Source organism: Pleurodeles waltl, chromosome 1_1, assembly GCF_031143425.1.
Source record: "Pleurodeles waltl isolate 20211129_DDA chromosome 1_1, aPleWal1.hap1.20221129, whole genome shotgun sequence".
Taxonomy (NCBI): domain Eukaryota; kingdom Metazoa; phylum Chordata; class Amphibia; order Caudata; family Salamandridae; genus Pleurodeles; species Pleurodeles waltl.
In genome coordinates this window covers 636,111,304-636,133,071 of record NC_090436.1, presented here as the reverse complement: position 1 = coordinate 636,133,071, position 21,768 = coordinate 636,111,304, and the positions used below count along the sequence as shown (strand labels likewise).

Sequence of the window (21,768 nt, the reverse complement as noted above, 5' to 3'; positions counted from 1 at the left end):
GGCGGCATATGCAGGAGTTTTTTAAACCTCGAATCTTCCATGTGATGAATGTTAGAAGTAGTGTCTCACTGTTAGATGTGTCATTGATCAAAAGGCATGAGTTCATTCAAGGTACACACATGCATCTGGTACCTCGGCTAGCTATCATAAGAAATTGGCCACATAAAGTCAAAACAGAGGTTTTCCCCTTCTCAACCCTTCCCTCCCACACTGGGTCCCAATTTCCAAGCGAATCCCCAAAACATTGTAAGAACATTATTTGACCTTCAAAACACAGGTTAGAAAAACCTTATAGTAGCGCCACAGTTACCATGGCCCTGGGCTGCGGACAGCTAGTGCACTAGTATGGTATAAATAGCAGCAAAAACGGTTAAAGCAACAGGAGACAAAGGAGGTCAGTAGTAGCCTAAGTTCCCAGAAGCTGTGTCACAGGCAAGGATACATGACATAAGTTCCTTGTCATAATGCAGAACTATGAGTCCAGACAGCAAGCGATGTGTGATGTACTAAATGATCAGTCAAATCAACAGTGAAAACTCTATGGGAGCAGCACAGGTGTAAGCCAACGGTTTGATTTTCTTGGTGTAGGTGTAGGAGCAAAGTTATGTTGCATCTGTCTTGGGCAGTTAATTTTTTATAGGAACTAAGCTTTGTGATCAACACCACAAACTGTTCTGATTCCAATAAAGTGTATAGAATTTCTAAGTTTTCAGATAAATTCCATGAAGGGCCATTTGTAGCTTCTGATGCAGAAGATGAAGTACATCAAGAGAGTGTTGAGGGTAGCTTTGACCAAACAGACTTTATCATGCAAAGATCTAGCCAGAATTGTGGGACTGTTGGCATCCACAATACACATGATTTTTCCAAAGCCACTGCATTACACATCTCTGCAGAGACTGAAGATATAACATCTTTGCTAGAGTGTTGAATGGGGATCAAATAAGGTTGTCAGTGGAAGCAGCAACAGAGCTGTCTTGGTGGCTAGAGCATAAGAAGCCCTGGAATGGCAGGGTCTTATTCTGATGTCAGCCCAAGGTCTTTGTCAACACAGACACCAACAGGTGAGGTTGGGGAGCAAGATATGACTGTCTCCACAGGTGGCAGAAGGTCAGAGGTGGAACTGACCCTTGATTTCAATTGCTTGACATTCCCAGAAGGTTCATTTGGCACCAGGAGTCTGTTGCAACAGAAGGTGAACTGTTGCCTTCTACTACAGATGGACAATATTTCTGCAGTTCATTACATCAAGAAGTTAGACGGAATGAAGTCAAGGATGTTAGCAGAGACAGTTAAAGGCTTCTGGCATTTCTGTCTGCAGCACCCAGTTTTTGTGATTATAGAATACATTCTGGGATAATGGAATGTCATAGCAGACTATAAGTCCAGGTATCTGAGAGAAAACAACATTTGGAGGTTGCTTGCTCAGGTGTTTCAGTCTCTGAATCAGATGTGGGGTCCATGCACTGTGGATTTGTTTGCATCCAGGTTGACCAGACAGATGGAGTTCAGAGCCAGTGACTAAGGCAACGGATGCGTTACTTCAGAATTGGACCAGAAGCCTTCATTATGCATTTTCCCCGTTCATGATGATTCAGAGAATCATAGCACTAGTGATGAAACAGAAAGCAGAATTGATTCTTGTGACTTCGATTTGGAGGGCACAAACCTAGTTCCCAGTCCTACCAGACATGTCTCGAGATCTTCTAATCACACTCTCAGTCATTATGGAAAATGTGTGAGACCTAATAGGGAAAACACATCCACCAATTCTGACAGGCCAATTGAAACTCATGGTATGGAACGTTTTTGGCATCGTTGGCAAGTGCCTGGAATTTCACAGAAATGTGTGTACTACATTCAACTGGCATGGTCTTTCAATACTCGTAATCAATATTCTTCAAAATATAGACATGATGGTGCAATGAACGAGGTCTGGATCCTTTGGTGGCAGACGTGCATCTAGTGGTGGACTGTATGTCACAGTTGCCGATTGATGGTCTGGCTTGCAGGTCAGTAAATAACTTATACGCTATTTCGGCAGGGCATGTTCCAGTAGACAGTAAATTTGTGGGTGAGCATCTATTGTTGTGTAAGCTGCTGTGGGGAACTAGACTGTCTAATCCTCTTAAACCCAGGCTTTCTACATTATGGGATGTTAATGTGCTACTAACATTCTTAGAGATATGGCTGGACAATTCTTTTTGGTTTTGCAATTCTTTATTGGTTAATACTAGCATCACAATACATAGCAAAGGGCGGAACATCAAGGAAGACATCAGAGGATGATAATGAACAGCATGGCTTAATATCAGAGGTTGGATCTATAGATGGACATAAGTTACAGGCTTTCTAGTGCACTTGTAGTACATAGTTCCGTACATGTATTAAGGCTTAGACTAAAGGACGTACTAGTGATCATGTCCCTCGGAGAGTCCCATAGTATAATAGTATAGTAGCCCGGTTTCAGATGTGAGGTCACTCTGGCGCGGGTGGTATTAAACTGAGGTGGAGTGACCGGGATGAAAGCGGCGGGTTATGGTCTGTGTCAGGTTTCCGTATTCATCTTCATGGGGGGACTGGGTGGGAGGAAGGGGGCGGGGATTGGAGGTGTGGGAGAGGGGTAGGTGTGGAGGCAGGTGGGTGGGAAGAGGGCGGGAAAGGAAGGCACACTGGTGTATATGTGCGTATATGTATGTCCACGGGATGAGGTGGAGGTGGTGTACTAGTGGGTGAGTGGATGTATAGGGGAGGTGTCTGAGATTAATGCACATCGGCATGGAGGAAGGGTGCCCAGGTTTGAAGAAAGACATTGGTCCTATCCTATAGGTTGTAGATGATTCGTTCATGAGAGGCTGTGTTGTACACTGCCGTGAGCCTTTCATGACGAGAGGGGGTGCGGGTGAACAACAGTGTCAGAGGATACACATCTTGGCAGTGGTGAGCGCCATGTGCAGGATGCAGATTTGTGGACGAGAGAGATCCAGGATCTTCTCTGCATCATGTAGGATGATCAGGGGTCGAGAGAGAGGGGACGCGACCGGGATGGTCTCCCTTATCGTGTTCCCCACTGAATCACAATAAGATTAAATAGAGGGGCAGTTGCATAGTATGTGTATTAGGTCGCACTGGGTATGATGACAACGCCAACAGTTTGCATGTGGCAGTAGTCCTGAAGACTTCAGTTTCATAGCATCCAGTGTCAATCATGTAGGGTTTTATTGCCAGCGTTTCTAACGATGACCTCTGTGAACATCGAACAGAAAGCTTAAGTGGGGCAATATAAGTGAACCTGTTGTAAGTTCTCACCGCATTAAGTGAGGGGTTTCACTCATAATTTTGTAGAGTATTTGTTGGGCGAGCTACAGGCCCCTCGAACTCTCTTGCAACTTGTTATGGCACAGTTGGCGAGTATTAATGCTGGTGGGAGATGCTGAGGGGTGGGAAGGGGGGCAAGGAGGGATTGGGGGTTGTTTGCTTAAGTTTAGTTATGGTTTTGTTTGCAGGATTGAAGGCAGGGCAATCACAGACTATGAATGGGGGAGTTACCTTCAGTAGCACAATGACTACACCACTAACTGAAATTCATGGCACATACTGAACAAGTGGCTGGTTTCCCACTGCAAGTACTTACGTTGAAGGTCAGAGCCCTTGGCAATAAGATCAGACTGGGCCTTGTAATGCAATATATAAACCGACTTCTGTCCGATGTGGTGTTTCTTCAGGAAACACATCTCCATGGACCTCTTTGTAAATTCCTAGGTAGAGGGGCCTATTCAACCATAGCACATGCCGGCTTGACAAAGGGGGCAAGGGGTGTAGCTGTCCTCATTAGAAAAAATCTCCCCCTCACTGTGACTCAAACATGGGCAGGTCCACTGGGGAGATAACCCTGTGTATCTTAGGCTGCAACACAGTAACCCTATTAAGTCTCTACGCCCCTCCTTGGTTGCAACCCCCCATCATGACCCAAGTTACTTACATTCTACTAGATTCCACCTCTGAAATACACATAATAGGGGGTGACTTTTGTGATGTGATGGACCCGAAGTTAGACCGCTCCGGAAGATCCCCCTCAAGCTCTCAGTTATCACAGCTGGCACAATTTACCGAGGGGGTGGGACTGTGAGACATCTGACGAAGACTACACCCAGATACCTGCAAATATTCTTACTTCTCATGGGTGCATAAAGTATATTCAATGTTTGACTACATTCTGATGCCCAAGGGAGAAGTAGGGGAGGTACAAAGTGCAGAATACTTGGCAAGTGGATTGTCAGACCGCTCACCATTGTTGGTTCAGTTGCACGGGGGTGATAATGGGAGGGGGTGTTGGGAGGTGGGGTTGCAAACTGAACATACTGAACATGTGGGACCTGAAAGACAGGGAAGTAACCAAGGTTATTCTCTTCTTTGAAGAGAATAAAGAATCGGTCCAATCCAAAACTACACTTTAGTAGGCATTTAAAACAGGACCAGGTGCAAAACAAGATTGCACAGAAAAAAACGGCACAAGACTAAAGATTTGGAACGCCTTAAGGTTCAGATTCTTCAATTGGAAAGCACACTGGATACTCCACCGAACCCCTTGACCCCCCCGACAGATAGCGGCCTTGCAGGCTGAATATAGGGACCTAGCACAAGAAGGGGCCAAAAAACAAATGATGGGCACCGTGCACCGTCTCTATGAGACTGGAGACAAAGCTGGACGTTTGCTAGCATGGCTTAGTAAGAAAGAACAGGAAGCTGATGAGTACAGAGCATTACTGGCCTCAGTGGAAAAATATGTGACACAGACAACTTCATAGTCACTGAGTTCGCCTACCACTTTAGGGAGTTTTACAAAGAGAGGCACCTCCATGGTGTATATGCTATTCACCAGTATTCCCACCCCAGTCCTGGATGATGAAACCAAGGAACTCCTTGAAGAGGATCTATCACTTTCGGAGTTGCAAGCGACTGTTGCAAAACTCTGGACAGGGAAGACACCCAGGCCAAACCTCATTGCGGCAGAACTGTACAAACATATATTAATCTCCTCACCCAGCACCTGCTGAGCATGCTGCAGGAAGCAGCAGAATGGGGAGAACTCCCCCCCTGACCTTCCAAGGGCCACCATCGTGGCATTCCCCAAAGCTGGGAAATGTAAAGATAAATGTGACTCTTATCGTCCCATCTCCCTGATCTACGTTGAAACTAAAATACTGGCCACGATCCTAGCCACACATCTGTTACAAGTTATCCCCGTTTGATCCACCTTGTTCAATTGGGCTTCAAGCCTGGCAATTCGACAAGCTTGATTGGTTAAACACGGTACACACCACACAGGCACCTCATATCTTTTTATCCTTAGACACCAAGAAGGCATTCGATGCAGTGCACTGGCCGTTCTTAGAACAGATATTGATAAAATTTGGATTTAGCCTCAAGTTCTGAAAATGGGTTGCGATTCTATTCCGTGACCCAGTAGCTGCAGTTAAAATTAATGGAAAAATCTCCAAAGACATCCCAATATGTAGGGGAACAAGATGGAAATGTCTCCTATACCTGCTCCTGTTTGCCCTAACAATAGAATCTTTGGCATGTAAGATCTGTCTGCACCCAGACATCAGGGGTTTCCGGGCTCCAGGTGATGGTGAAACGCATGGGGAGAAAATCTCCTTTTACGTGGATGATATACTGGCGGCCATGTTCAAAATGATCACAGTACCCAAATTAATCTGTGTTCTCCAAAATACTAACTTCCCGATCCCTCAGTAGATATTTACTAAGATTAATAAAGAACTGACTACATTACTATGGGATGGGAAATAACCGTGTTCTCACTAAAAACTTTGCAGAGAAACCAATATAATCAGGGCTTGGCTCTACCAGATGTGGAGGGCTACTACTGGGCAATACACCTGTTTAATATAAACATCTGGATTTATGATCCCATTGATCACCCCATATTTTAGCTGGAACAGGACACCTGCAACACGTACCATAAGGATGTGGACCAAGTCAACTAAACACTTGGTTGAGCCAACAAAATAACAAGAGAGGTGCCCTTGTGGAAAAGGATATGGCTCCGAGACATTAACGCATAGCAAGGTAATGCCTACTGATCGCCAACTGTCCCAGTTTAGTACCCTTCCCCTGATTAGCTGACTGGCATTGCCCCAAATTGTTGCGGGGTCATGAATGCTGGGATCCACCCCAAATAGGTGGGGACCACGTTGCCAGGATTTCATCCTGGCCTGTATCACTGGATTATCATTAGTCCCCCGTCACTCTAGAGCAGGTTTAGTCTCCGAGGGCACCATCGTAGCGCGCGTTTTGTCAGGACACACAACAGTGGCTCTTGTGTCATGGGAGCATGTAGGCAAGCTGGGATAGGTGAAGGGCTAGTGCCCCACTGAGAGTAAGTCCAGTCTGCTGCACGTGCATTGGGCTAGGAGTTTGGCGCTGGATAGGCGTGGCATTGATGATCTCCATATGAAGTAATGTATGCATTTGTCCACTGATCGTAACGTGGACCATCAAGGGCAGCATGCCAAGGATGTAGGTATACCGTGGTAGTGTTACCATGCTTACAGCCTGTACTCTTCCCCCATAGGGAGAGGCCCAGGTGCGACCAGTTTTCAAAGTATTTGCTTTGTGTGGGTAAGCAAGGGTTCAAGAATGTCTGCCAGAATGCGGTCTAGGCCTCTGTTGATATAGATCCTCAGATATTTGAGATGTGACGGCTTCCAGCGGATCGGGAAGTCAGCTATAGCCAAACATGTGGTCATATGGGACAAAGGTAGTGCCTCACTCTTATCGCAGTTTAACGTGTAGCCCGACAATGTTGTGAAGACGGTAAGCATGTTTCGCAACACCAGGAGTGAGTGGGTGAGGTCTGTGTGGGGGAGTAGTATATTGTTAGCATACAGATAGATTGTGGACATGCCACCGCGTATGGGGACTCTGGATATGAGAGGTGAATGTCGGGTGGAAACTGCCAGCGCTTCCATAGCAAAAAAGAAATAACAGCAGTGCCAATGGGCAGCCTTGTTGTGTCTCACTTTTTATGGGAATGGGGTCCAGCAGGAATGCCTTGCAGTTTACCTGGGCCTTAGGCGAGTCAAAAAGCTAATGGCTTTTGGCTATGAAGTGGTCTCCCAGACCGAAGCATCATAGGATCTCGAAGAAGTACCACCACTTGATCCTGTCAAATGCTTTTCCAGGGTCTAGTGAGGGGGCTAGAGCTTTGTCTTGCATGTCTTTGGCTGAACATAGGGTGTGCGCTAGGGTACGGAGGTGATTCCTGGACGATTGACCGGGTACAAATCCCAGCTGTGTATGATGGATGAGGGATGGTATCATCTTTCTGAGGCGGGCCTCCAGGACTCCTGCCAGAATCTTAATATCCCCGTTGAGTAGGGAGATGGGACTGTTGCTCCCACAGAGTAGGTGGGTCCTTCCCAGACTTTGGCAAGATCCACCCATGATGCTAGCTTTCTGCCTCACGGAATGCCTCGTATATAGAATTCACTGCTTCTTTGCCTACCCATTTATGGAATTCCGTTGGAAATCGGTCTTCCACAGGGGCCTTATGGTATGGTACTTTGGAAATTGCCTGAGCTATCTCTCTTTACTTATTTCTACCTCTGGTAAACTTCTGCTGTCAGTGGTAAGGCTGGGGATGTGTCTGCTTTCGAAAAATGTAGCAAGTCAGATGGGATCTTTCTCTGTCTCTGGGGTGTATAGGGTCCGGTAAAAGTTCCCAAATTTGTAAGCAATGTCTTGGGGCCAGGTGAGGATAATACCGTCCATAGTCTGGATAACCGGAATGGCTAGTGCTGCATCTTGTTGGTGCAGTTGGGCTGCCAGGAGGTGGCCCGCCTTTCCTCCTTGCCTGTATCAGCGTCCTTGAGACCGTTGAAGGGCATATTCTGCCTGAGAGTTGTACAGGACATTGAGTTCCATTTTAGCCCACTCAAGACGGCAGCGCACGGGGGAGAAGGGTCCGCATTGTAACTACGGGTGTGGGTTGCTAACTCGCCTCAAGATCTATTTGTCGGGATTGTCTTTGGGCATTGGAGGGGCCTGCGTCCCTCATGAGCTGGACCTGTGTGGTCGCTTTTGCAGCCGCTCACAGGACCTGTGGAGAGGAGACGACCCCTTATTGTTGTCTAGGTAGGTGGAGACGTCGGAGCACAATTGGTCCTTGCCTTGGGGTGTGCAGTACCGCAAGACGTCAGGCCCCCGTGGCTTACGTTCTGGGGTGGTGAGTCCCAGGTCCAGAGTGAGTAGGACAGGGGAGGGGTCTGAAAGCACGGCTTCCAGGATCCGGGATTCCCTGACTAGGGCAGTTGTCTGGTGTGAGGGTAGGAAATAGTCTAACCTAGATTGGGTGGCATGGACTGGTGCCATGAAGGTATATACTTGGCCTTCCAGGTGCAAGAGACGCCAGTTGTCTACCAAGCCATGATCCGGTAGTACGTCCAACCAACAGGGCCCTATTGGCGTTGTTGCTGAGATCTAAAGTATAAGTACAGTTAAGTAAAGCGGCATGGGACAGGTTCCAGTCCCCTCCGAGCATTTAATGGGAGGCTCCTTTTTCCGTCAGGAGATGGTTGAGTTGGAGGAAGAAGCATTTGGAGCCTGTAGTGGGAAATATATGGAGCTGACACATAGTATGCAGTTACCAAGTTTGACTTTGGCTAGAACATGGAGATCGTCCGGATCACACCAGGTCTTAAGGATCTTGAATAGTAATGATCTACATAGAAGTATCTCAACTCCACATTTTCTAGACGGACCATGTCCTGTAGGTGACAGTGGGGGCAGCTACTATGGAGCACCTGTCCCACCCAATCGCGACACAGTTTCTCTGATTTTAGGTGAGAGAGATGGATTTCCTGCTGGAGGGCCACATCTATGCATTTCTATTATAGGCAGGACAGTACCTTCTTCCGCTTAATGTAATGTGTGAGGCCAATGACGTTCCATGAGACGGTCCTCTGAGGAGATGGGGTTGTGGGACCTGGAGTGGCCATCTGTGCAGTGGAGGGGTGTTGCAGTGGAGGGGTGAAGCAGTGGTGGTTTGTGTCGTGGACGTCAGAAGAAAAATGGAAATGACAGGGATCAGCGCATGCACCCTTTCACTACCAGGTCATTGCACCAGGTCACTGTAAGTCACCCCTGTTGCACGCCCTCCTAGCCCAGAGTGCAGGGTGCAAGTACCTGTGTGTAAGGGCACCCATGCACTAGCAGAGGCGCCCCCACAAACTACAACTCCATTTTCCTGGACTTCGTGAGTGCAGGGATGCCATTTTATGCATGTACTGGACATAGGACACTAAAAGAAGGCGGAACAAAGTATTCCCTTTGGGAGAGGGAGGTAACACCCTCTCCCTTGGGAAATAGATGTGATTGGCTTGGTAGGGATAGCCTTCCCAAGCCTCTGGTATGCTTTGAAGGGCACATTTGGTGCCCTACGTCCATAAACCAGTCCACACTAGTTCAGGGACCCCCAGTCTCAGCTCTGGCGTGAAACTGGACAATGAAAAGGGGAGTGACCACTCTTCGGTCCATCACCACCCCAGGGGTGGTGCCCAGTGCTCCTACAGAGGGTTCCTGGGTTATGCCATCTTGAATCCAAGGTTGGCAGGGAGCTTTGGGATCATCTGAGTGGCCAAGCCAGGTAGGTGACATCGGAGCCCCCTCCTGATAGGTGGTCACCTGGCTAGGTGACCAGTCCCCTTTTCAGGGCTATTTAGGGTTTCTCTCTTGGGTGGGTCCTCAGATTCGGTTGCAAGATTCCAGCAGGATTCCTCTGCAACCTTTGCTTCTACTTCTGGCCTGCGGAACTTCGACTGGACCCTCCAGGACCCAACAATCTGCCTCCAAGAAGAAGAAGAACTCTTCTGCAACATTGTTTCCACCGCTCCTGCCAGCTTCTGCAACATTTCCACAGGCTGTGCATCCACTGAGAGTGGCGTGTCTTCAGCCTGCACTGGAATGAAGAAGGAATCTCCCCTGGAGTGAAGAAGTCACTGCGCTGCATCCACAGGCACCTACTGCAATGACGACCGGCTGCATGGATCTACTCTCATCCTGAGCTGCGTGGATCCTGCATCACGAGTGGTAGTCCGGAGTAGTCCTCTTCGTCCTTTCTGCCAGCTGTCCAACTTTGGTGGAGGTAAGCCCTTGCCTTCCCACGCAGGACAGTACCCCAGTGCAACATATCTCTTGCAGCTGCCAAGGCTTGTTTGCATCTCCTCCAAGGGAACTTCAGGCTACAAGCAGCTCCAGCTCTCAGCACTCCTTCATGCAACGCACAGCCCTCTGCATGGTTCTCCTGCAGCAAAGGACCCTTCTACTGTGTGCTGCGTGGGCTTCTTCTGCAACTTCTGTGTCCCCGTCCTGTGGGTGCTGCCTCTTCTCCTGTGGACTGTCTGTGTTGTTGAGGGTCCCCTCCTGGGCCTTGCTGGTCCCCGGCAACTCCACTTTTCGGCAACCACAACATTTGCCTTTGCCAGGGCTTGTTGGTGGAATTCCTGTACCAACACCCGACTGCAATTCTTCCAGCGTGGGACGTCATCTGCATCCCTCAGGAACTCTTCACCGGCTCCAGGGCTGCAGTGCTGACCTTCTCATCACCGTCGACCAAATCCTGCAACTACAGGTGGGTGGGTAGTTGCTCCTACTCCTTCTGGACTCCACTATGACTCTTGAACTTAGTCACCTCTCTCCACAGGTATCCCTCTCCAGGAATCCACCGCCTTTTTTTGCAGTCTTGTCTGGGTGTCTTCTTTTCTTCTTTTCCTTCCTTTTGGGTAGTTTGGGGAAATTCCAGTGATTTACTTCTGGTTTCCTGGTCGCTGGGGGTACTCTTTTACTTACCTCTGTGGTTGTCCAGTACTCCTAGCTCCCCTCTACACATACCACTTACCTAGGTGGGGGTCCTGTGTTCGCATTGCATTTTTTTAGTATATGGTTTGGACTTCCCCCTAGGGTCATTATTGGTTATTTGCAACTGCACTGTTTTCTAATCTTTTCTATGCCTATTACTGTTTACTAGTGTATATAATTAGTGTTTTACTTACATCATATTGGAGGGTTGCCCTTCTAATATCTTGTGGTATAGTGTGACCAAAAATAAAGTTCCTTTATTTGTTGTACAACTGAGTGTTTTCATATACGTGTGTGTAAGTATTGTGTGACTACAGTGGTTTTGCATGAGCTTTGCATGTCTCCTAGACAAGTCTGTGCATCTATAGCTACATCTAAAGAGCCTGGCTTCTAGACACTGCCTACACTTCACTAAGAGGGGATACCTGGACCTGGTTTGAGGTGTAAGTACCTTGGGTACCCACCAAACACCAGGCCAGCTTCCTACAGTGATTATGAACTTTAGTTACACATGATATGCAGTGAAATATTGATATTGAACGTATTTGCTTGCCCTCACTTACAATTACAGTTGCTGAAGTAGACAGTGCAGTAGTTACCTCAAACTTTCTATGTCAGAAAATGTGCAGATACCGAAATTAATATGGAAGAGGTTTGCAGGAATTCCTGGAAAGATTTTGCTCCTAAGGACATGGCTAGGACCCTGCAGAATCAGTTTTCGGGCTTCAGCTTCCTAGGGTTTCATTGAAGCACGAAAGCTGTTTGGGAAGAGATCGCCGCTGTGCTCAGTCTGAGACGTTATGCTCTGTGGAGTTGTTGGCAGTGTTATCTTAAATGGACTGTAATTTAATAGTTTTGCTTAGAAAGAGGCAGCAAAATGGTGTCTGACTCATTTGGTGTGTAGTCCATGGTGACTGGTTGAAGGAACTGTGACATGTTTGGAGTTATGATGGGAGAAGTAGTTTGTATTTTAAACTGTTTTCATTGGCTGCTGTGTTTTACAGTAAAGAAAAGAGAAGCATAGTCCTAATCTCTTTGTCTTTAATAGCATACAGTGCAAGTGTTGTTCACGTGACTAGGTTTATTGACTCACAACGTAAATATCATCCTTGTTACATATTATTCAGTCAAATCATTACAGTTTGTAATCTGCATGACCAAGATTATTTTGCATTGTTTTTTCTTTCCTATTTAGGGAAGATGTCACGGCCTAGTAGTGTTTCTCCGAGATCGAACAGTGCCCTGTCTGCTCCCGCTGCTTCTGGAAAAGCTAAGGGACTAAAGGACATCCGGGTAGACGAAGAAGTTAAAATTGCTGTGAACATTGCCTTAGAGAGATTTCGATATAGTGATCAAAAAGGTGAGTTTTACTAGCTCCTGTGAACCTTACTACTAAACTGCTCATGACACCAAAAGTGTTTGTGCCAGTTTAATATTTGTTGGAATAAGAGCTTGGGTAAAATTGGCTATTTCTCTCTGTGGCCGGACCTCGACCCCGGCCGCACAGTTTTGATTTATCTCGGAAGCAGTTGTCTGCAAAATTGACAGTATTGTTATGTCTGATTTCCTGCAGAAGGGTATCCAGTTTCCAAGTGTAAATGTATTGCTGCTTCATTTACATAAGTTTACTGTGACTATCATACGTATATACTCCTACTTTCGAAATATAACTAATATATTTTATGTACAGCCTAGACACCCAGGCCTATTTGCTAACTAAGGGACGAAACACATTTTGGGTGGGCTCTTTGTATGTAAGTTCCACTTTCCTCCGGCTTCATAATATTGTTTAAAAATGTAAAAAATAATGTGAACAGCTGATTTAAAAAGAATGTGAGTGAGCACATATGTATTTATTCTTTGTTTGTTAAGGTTATTGTATATAATCAGGCTGGATTGGGCACCCTTTTTCAAATTAGGCCATGATGAAGACCCTTGTGGACTTACCAGAATCCCAACCCTAAACGTTTGGAGGAATGGTCTAAGTTAAAGACAGACACATGTAGATCAATGATGGGGCTTCTAGCGAAATATGCCTCCTTGGAATTGGACGTGGTCACAGAGGAGATAGCAAAGTTAAAGGAGATTTTGGACAAACACCCAGAACAAGAAGAAATAAAGATTTTTTTTACGTCAAATGGAGAGCAGATTGGAGAAATATGAGGAAGAAATAAAACAAAAGAAAAGATTGAAGTTTCTGAGGGACAAGCAGCATTATGCGCATGGGAGAATTTTAACCTTTGGGCGGAGATTCGATTATGCTGTCAGATAATACAAACAGGTGTGATCATTGAGACAGCAGGAGTGGGCGAAATCAGAATCAGGATCTGATAACTATTCATCTGATTATGAGGAAATACAGACATCATCAAGTAAGGAACCTCTTCCTTTCACGTAATTGGAGGAATATCGTTTTTTACAGAGAAATCAAACTGTACAGGGGAGACCACCAAGAGGAAAAGGAGGAAGCAACGCAGAAGGAAAAGGACAAGGAGAGGGAACTGAAACATCCAAAGACGCAATGCCTCATGGGAGATCTACAAGGCAAACGAAAAGGAAATGATGGGTGAGAATTCCCTTATGGTGATCAACCTGTCTACACATGAACTAACTCCAGCAAATAAATCCTTATTGGAACTTGGTTTGTCTTTTTGCCCTACAGCTGACTTAGATTTCTGTAGATCCAGGATTGACCTATTTCTCTTTGTACGTAAATTAAAACTGAAAAAAATCTTTCTCCAACAGGAAAATAAGAAAAGACAGACTGGTGTTGCCTTTACTGTACCTGCAAGTGATGCTACATTTAATGATTTATGCTTAGGCAATGTAGAGGGTTTAGCTACTTTGGTGGATTTAGAGGGAGCTGGGTTGACTTGGGCAAATGAGTGGGAATTTTTGGAGTCCTTGGACCAAGAATTAGACGGATCAGAAAGTACCCTGTTTAGACCTAAACCATTTTCAATCCATCCACTTCACATGATTCAATTGATACCTTCCACAAAGTCATTTTTCGTGACTGAGGATTTGGCGTAAGACAAAGGCAAAAAAGAATCATGCGTCGAATCTCAATAAAGAACAGAGTAATGCTTTTAGAACCCTCTTAGTTGATCATAACATAGTCATCAAACCTTCGGATAAGGGAGGCAATGTTGTCTTATGGGATGTCAACAAATATTGCAGAGAAGCACCTAGGCAGCTTGATGACTCAGTCACAGAAAGTGATTATTCAAAACTATAATGTGTCCATAGGTAAATATCATGCAAAATTATTTGACTGGAGGGATAAGTGTTTACTTACCATGGAGGAAAATCAGTTTCTCCTAGTTAAAAAAAAACATACTGCCCGTTGTTTATATGTTACCAAAGTTACATAAGGATCACGAAAATCCACCTGGCAGACCGGTTATTTCTGCTAATGATAGCCTTTTGTAGCATACTTCTATGTATCTTGATTTTTTTTCTTCTACCCTATGTCCTAGCCTTACTATCTTATTGCAGGGACAGCGTGGATTTTATTTCCAAAATAGATGGAATTCTGTGGGAACCACATTTTTTGTTAGTTACTGTTAGAAATGAGGTCTTTGATTGGCAGTCAGGTTACCCCCTGTCCAAGCAAGGACCCTCACTCTAGTCAGGGTAAGTCACACACAATTCAAATTATACTGTGCCCACCCTCTGGTAGCTTGGCTTACCACTGAGCAGTGAGGCTTATCTTAGAAGGCAATGTGTAAAGTATTTGTGCAATAAACCATGCAATAACACAGTAGAACACCACAAAAATACACCACACAATTTTAATATTTATCTGGTAAGATGCAGGTCAAAACGATAAAGATTCAATAAGTATACGTTGAAATATCACTGTAAAAATGATATAAAGTGTCTTTAGGCTTTTAAAAAGCAACAAGTGTCTCTTGCAAGCCAAAATACCTGGTTTGCATTCAAATTCTCTGCAAGGTACCGCAGAGGAGGAGATGCGTGGAAAACAGGGAGGTGTGCGTCAATTTTTCCGGCGTACACAGACGATGCGTCGTTGAGTTTTCACGCAGGGCAGGATTTGTGTCGATTTCCGGTGCAGAGACTGGGATCCTCTTCGGGTTGTGGGGTTTTCGGATGCCCCGGGGACAATGTGTCTAAATCCTGGACGTGCAGGCCCAAGTCACAGGGGCTACGATGATCCGGTGGGCGATGCGTGGAAATTTCTACTGCACGGCAGGCGCTGCGTCGATTCCTCTCAGGAAGTCGGCCTGCGTCATTTTCGGCTCGGCTTTGCGTTCCGGTCCCAACGCTGGTGCTGCGTCGATCTTCTCCTTGCAGAGTCGTTCCGGGTCGGTGTGCGGTGATTTTCTCACCGCGATGCAAGCTGTGTGTCGTTTCTTGCAGGCTGTGCGCTGATTTCCACGGCACAAGGAGTTCTTTTTTCAGGAATGAAGTCTTTTTGGTCCTGAGACTTCAGGGAACAGAAGGCAAGCTCTATCCAAGCCCTTGGAGAGCACTTCTCAGCACAGCCAGATATCAGCAAGGCAGCAGGGAAACAGCAAGGCAGCAGTCCGTCTGAGAAAAGCAGTCCAAATTAGTCCTTTGGGGCGCCAGGCAGTTCTTCTTGGCAGGTTGCAGGTTCTGGTTCAGGGTTTCTTCTCCAGAAAGTGTCTGAGTTAGGGTCAGAGACCCTGCTTAAATACCCAAAAGTGCCTTTGACGTGGGGGAGACATCAAAGAGTGGCTTAGAAGAGCACAAGGTCCTCTTTCAGTTCCATCCTGTCTGCCAGGGTCCCAGTAGGGGGGTGGCAGGCCTTTGTGTGAGGGCAGGCTACTGTCCTTTAACATGCAAGTGTCAGGCCCTCCACCCTCCCAGCCCAGGAACACCCATTCAATATGCAGATGTATGTAAGTGTGACTGAGCATCCTGTGTTTGGGGTTGTCTGAGTGAATGCACAAGGGAGCTGTCAACTAAACCTAGCCAGACGTTGATTGTACGGCACAGAAGGATTTAAGTGCAGAGATTTGCTCACTTTCTAAAAGTGGCATTTCTAAGATAGTAATATTAAATCCAACTTCACCAGTCAGCAGGATTTTGTATTACTATTCTGGCCATACTAAATATGACCTTGTTACTCCTTTCAGATCAGAAGCTACCACTCAAACAGTATCTGAGGGCAGCCCTAATGTTAGTCTATGAAAGGAGCAGGACTCACAGCAGTGTAAAACGAATTTAGGAGTTGTACACTATCAGGACATGTAAACTACACAGGTACAAGTCCTGCCTTTTGTCTACACAGCACCCTGCCCTATGGGTTACCTAGAGCCTACCTTAGGGGTGACTTATATGTAGAAAAGGGGAATTTAATGCTTGGAAAGTAGTTTTAAATGCCAAGTCGAAGTGGCAGTGAAACAGCACAAACAAGCCTTGCAGTGGCAGACCTAAGACATGGTTAAGGGCTTGGCAAGTACTTTTAAATTCCAAGTCGAATTGGCAGTGAAACTGCACACACAGGCCTTGCAATGACAGGCCTGAGACAAGGTTAAGGGTCTACTTAAGTGGATGGCACAATCAGTGCTGCAGGCCCACTAGTAGCATTTAATCTACATGCCCTGGACACATATAGTGCACTTTACTAGGGACTTATAAGTAAATTAAATAAGCCAATTGGATATTAACCAATGTCACCATGTTTTAAGGGAGAGAGCATATGCACTTTAGCACTGGTTAGCAGTGGTAAAGTGCGCAGAGTCCTAAAATCAGCAAAAACAGTGTCCAAACAGTGGAGGGAGGCAGGCAAAAAGTTAGGGGTGACCACCCTAAGGCTGTCAGGTCTAACAGTTACCTTAGGTGTGGTGTCGTTATACACCTGCATTGAGCATGATCTGGGGATCCAGGCAAGCAGATACTTTTCCATTACAGAGCAATCTCCAAATATGACCATTTCATGATGTTATTTGAGATGTTCAAATTTTGTTTGAATAACAACTTTTTTATCTTTAGGGACACATGCTATCGCCAGTTGGTCAGGGGAGCGATAGGAAGCTGCTTTGCCCCAAGTTACGCTGGGATTTTCATGGGATGGTGGGAGGCTACACAGGTGTGGGTGGAAGAAAATGAGAAATTGACCAGACATATTTCCATCTGGACCAGATACATAGATGCTCTTTTTATGGTCTGGGTGGGAACACAGCAAGAATTGGATGAATTTTTGGAACGTATTTCTCGGAACACTTTCAATTTGAAATTTACTAGAAAAGTACACCCTACAAGAATGGATTTTCTATATGTTTTACTGGAGGTGGAGGGAACAAATTTGCAGACTAAATTACACCGTAACAGTACAGCGGGAAACAGTAACCTTCATGCGAGTAATATTGATCCATCTAATTTGAAGTGGAGTATCCCTTATGGGGAATTGCTCAGGGCCAAGAAAAATTGCAGTACTCAACAGGCTTATAAAGAGGAGGAAGACAGAATGGTAAGGAGATCCAGAGAAAGAGGTTATTCCAATAAAGTTCTAAGGGCAGCTAGTGAGAAAGCAGCGAAGGTCACCAGGGAAACTCTTATAGTGAAAAGGAAGAAATGTGCAAGTAATCAGGAAGAGATGAGAGTAATAACCTTTAATTGGGCGAGTACAACTATTAAGAGGATGGTGACAAGACACTGGCATATAGTGAAACACGATCCTGTTATAGGAAAGGCTGTAGCCCCTTCTCCCCAATTTACATATCACAAAACGAGATCATTGTGAGATATGTTGGTGCATAGCCATTTTGGGACACAAAGCACAAAAACTGGATGGCTTTAAGGTCAGAGGGGCTTTTTTTAAATGCGGAAAGTGTAAGGCATGTAAAAAAAAAACCAAAAAGTTTGAATATGAAGACACATGAGACGGCCTAAGGGGAGACTAGACGGATAAGTAAATTCCTCTCCTGTGGATCAGATCATTACATTTATATTTTACAGTGTCCTTGCGGATTGCAATATATTGGTAGTACTATTGGTCCAGTGAAAAAGAGAGTTCTTGAGCATTACAGAGCAGTCAAGTATCATGATGTCTCTTATCCTGTTGCCAGGCATTGGGCCAAATTTCATAACGAAGATGCTGATATTTTGTTGTTTTTTGGCATTGATAGGATTGAGAAGTCTATGCGTGGTGGAGATAGAGAAAGGAGACTGAGAGTGAAAGAATCAAAGTATATCATCCTACTCGGCAGTAAATCGTCTGGAGGGTTGAATGAGGGTTGAATGAGAGCTTTATGTACAAGTCAGCTGATGTGGCAGTATTGGCATTTGTTTGTAGTCCCCATTGCCAGTTTTTTGTATCTATTACTGTGTATACTATTGTGTTTGCTTTAATTTTTCCTTTGTTTTCTTCTCTTTCCTTTACCTTCTTTTTCTTTCCGCCTCTTTGCTTTCTTTTCTCCTCGTTCTCTCTCTTTAATATTTTTGTCTTTCTTTTAAATATCTTTGTTCTTCTTTTATCTGCTTTAATTGGAAATTGCTAGTTTTATACTGAATGAAATGTTTATACTCCTTATGTGATACCACTCATTCATATAGTGTAAATATGAAGAAATGTGTGCACTTGGGTTTATTTTATTATTTTTTATGTAGTGTTAGAATATTTCTCATTTTCCTTTTCTTTTCGAAAAAACAGTTTCTCTTTTTCAGTAGATATTTATAAAGCTGATGTATTGGTGAAGGTCCAGTGTTTGTAGGAAACTGCAGATTATATGATTTGAATGGTAAAAATAACATGAGTAATTTGTTGATGGTTGATTAATCATGGCTTATAAATTAATAATTATACTTTGATACAAAGGAAAGGCCTCTTGGCCTATGTATATATATTTGTTGTGCAAAGGAATTCTTTGAAAAGGAGTATATTTGTTGGTAAAACATCAAGGATTTTTTGAGTTATTTGTATCATTCTGATATTTTGAGGACCATGAATAATATTGTTTAAAAATTTAAAAAATAATGTAAACAACTGATTTGAAAAAGAATGTGAGTGAGCACATATGTATTCTTTTATGTTTTTTTTTTTTGTAAACAAAGTTTATTGCAATTTCGATCAACCAGTGAGCAGGTAAACATAGTATAAGAGAACATACAGTGATCTACATAGACTCTGAGGGCAAGAGCTTTTTCAATCTACACATCTCTGCACTAACAGCAATCTAATGTTGCAACATCTACCCTGCCCCCCCCATCCCTTAACCTCCCCAACAGTGCCCCACACCCCAGTGATGATACTGGTAGCATATCTGGACAGTTGTATTGTATGTAGGTGTGCTATAAAAGAGTCGACCCTCCGCTCACAATGTGAGAGTGTTTCCCCCATATAGTTGTGCCCAGGTCTACTTCCCAGGACGATTTGAGCTGAGTCAAAGGTATGGTCCTATCCGCCTGAACCCTGCTGTAGAGATTAGAAACTGCCTTAAAGGTGCCAGAAGAAGTCGCCAAATATGTACAGGTTGTTTGTGCAGTGAGCTCTCCTGTCCGTCTCAGCCAATGTTTCCTGATACTAGCCACTACTGAGCCATATAATAAGAAGTGCCCTCCCTGTAGACCGAATTGTGTCCGAAGGACTTCAAACGGCATCAGCGTCCCCTCCTTAAATAGTGCTCCTACCGCCTGTATCCCGGCCTCCACCCAGGACTGGAGTCCACCCCAGTCACCCCGATGGGGCAAAGCTCTTAGGGACAAGTGGGGTAGGTCCGGGGAGTAAGGGGCCTTTACTTAAAGTTTACGTAAGAAGCTCCTCCAACAGCGCGCAAGGACTTTAAATTCAAGGGACTCATGCGTCCCAGTACCCGGACACCCCAACAACAGTTCGTATAATCTAGTCTCTGGGGGAGTAAATGCCTTTACCCCCAACCCTGTCGCTGCTCTGTTGGCTATCCATTGCGCCAACCACTGGAGCTGCGCTGCCAAGTAGTAAGCCTCAAAGTCCAGGACTGCCAGGCCTCCGTCTGGGGACCGCCTCTGAAGTTTGGCCAGAGCCACTCGCTTCCGTCCACCCCCCCAGAGAAAGGCAATGACCATGGACTCCAGTTCTGCAAACATGGCCTTAGGAATCCATACTGGCAGGACTGTGAAGTCAAATCAAAATCAAATCATTAACATTTATAAAGCGCGCTACTCACCCGTGCGGGTCTCAAGGCGCTAGGGGGGAAAGGGGGGGTTATCGCTGCTCGAACAGCCAAGTCTTTAGGAGTCTCCGGAAAGCGGAGTGGTCCTGGGTGGTCCTGAGGCTGGTGGGGAGGGAGTTCCAGGTCTTGGCCGCCAGGAAGGAGAAAGATCTCCCACCCGCCGTGGAGCGGCGGGTGCGAGGGACGGCAGCAAGTGCGAGGCCAGCGGAGCGGAGGGGGCGGGTGGGGACGTAGAAGCTGAGGCGTCTGTTGAGGTATTCCTGTCCCTTGTTGTGGAGGGCTTTGTGTGCGTGGGTGAGAAGACGGAAGGTGATCCTTTTGCTGACTGGGAGCCAATGCAGGTGTCTCAGGTGTGCGGAGATGTGGCTGTTGCGGGGTACGTCGAGGATGAGGCGGGCCGAGGCGTTTTGGATGCGTTGCAGGCGGTTTTGGAGTTTGGCGGTGGTCCCGGCGTAGAGGGTGTTGCCGTAGTCCAGGCGACTCGTGACAAGGGCGTGGGTCACGGTTTTTCTGGTGTCGGCGGGGATCCAGCGGAAGATCTTGCGGAGCATGCGGAGAGTGAGGAAGCAGGCGGAGGACACGGCGTTGACTTGCTTGGTCATGGTGAGAAGAGGGTCCAAGATGAAGCCGAGGTTGCGGGCGTGGTCTGCGGGGGTCGGTGCGGTGCCGAGGGCCGTGGGCCACCAGGAGTCGTCCCAGGCGGACGGGGTGTTGCCGAGGATGAGGACTTCCGTTTTTTCAGAGTTCAGCTTTAGGCGGCTGAGCCTCATCCAATCTGCGACGTCCTTCATACCCTCTTGTAGGTTGGTCTTGGCGCTGGCGGGGTCCTTGGTGAGGGAGAGTACAAGTTGGGTGTCGTCGGCGTAGGAGGTGATGATGATGTCGTGCTTGCGTACGATGTCGGCGAGGGGGCTCATGTAGACATTGAAGAGTGTCGGGCTGAGCGATGAGCCTTGAGGTACGCCGCAGATGATCTTGGTGGGTTCTGAGCGAAACGGAGGGAGGTAAACTCTTTGGGAGCGGTTAGCGAGGAAGGAGGCGATCCAGTCCAGGGCCTGGCCTTGGATCCCGGTGGAGCGTAGGCGGGTGATTAGGGTGCGGTGACAGACGGTGTCAAAGGCAGCCGAGAGGTCGAGGAGAATGAGGGCGACTGTTTCACCGTTGTCCATCAGGGTTCTGATGTCGTCTGTGACTGAGATGAGGGCGGTTTCCGTGCTGTGGTTGGTTCGGAATCCGGTTTGTGAAGGGTCGAGCAGGTTGTTGTCTTCCAGGAAGGTGGTCAGCTGTTTGTTGACGGTCTTTTCTATTACCTTGGCTGGGAAAGGTAGAAGAGAGATGGGGCGGAAGTTTTTCAGGTCGCTTGGGTCAGCCGTAGGTTTCTTTAGTAGGGCGTTGACTTCAGCGTGCTTCCAGCATTCGGGGAAGGTAGCAGAAGAAAAAGAAGAGTTGATGACGGTCTGGAGGTGCGGGGCGATGATGTCGTCGGCTTTGTTAAAGATGAAGTGCGGGCAGGGGTCCGAAGGGGCGCCGGAGTGGATAGAGTTCATGATGGATTTGGTTTCTTCCGTGTTGATGTGGGTCCAGTTGTTGAGGGTGATGTCCGGGGAAGCGGGTTCAGTGGTGTATGGTTGGGTCTGGTGTCCGAAGCTGTCGTGGAGGTCGCTGATCTTGCGATGGAAGAAAGTGGCGAGGGATTCGCACAAATCCTGTGAGGGCGTGACGGCGTTGGCGCTGGGGTTGGAGAACT

At 46.3% G+C, this 21,768-nt stretch overlaps 1 protein-coding gene across 4 annotated transcripts in view; it reads left to right on the top strand.

The window, feature by feature from the left end:
- YTHDC2 (YTH N6-methyladenosine RNA binding protein C2) overlaps nucleotides 1-21,768 on the top strand; it is a 999,369-nt gene that overhangs the window by 27,923 nt on the left and 949,678 nt on the right. For all 4 annotated transcript variants that reach the window (XM_069226524.1, XM_069226522.1, XM_069226518.1 and 1 more), the window contains exon 2: nucleotides 12,077-12,241. In XM_069226524.1, the coding sequence (XP_069082625.1) occupies nucleotides 12,082-12,241 (160 nt within the window). In that variant the 5' untranslated portion in view covers nucleotides 12,077-12,081. The remainder of the gene's footprint in view (nucleotides 1-12,076; nucleotides 12,242-21,768) is intronic.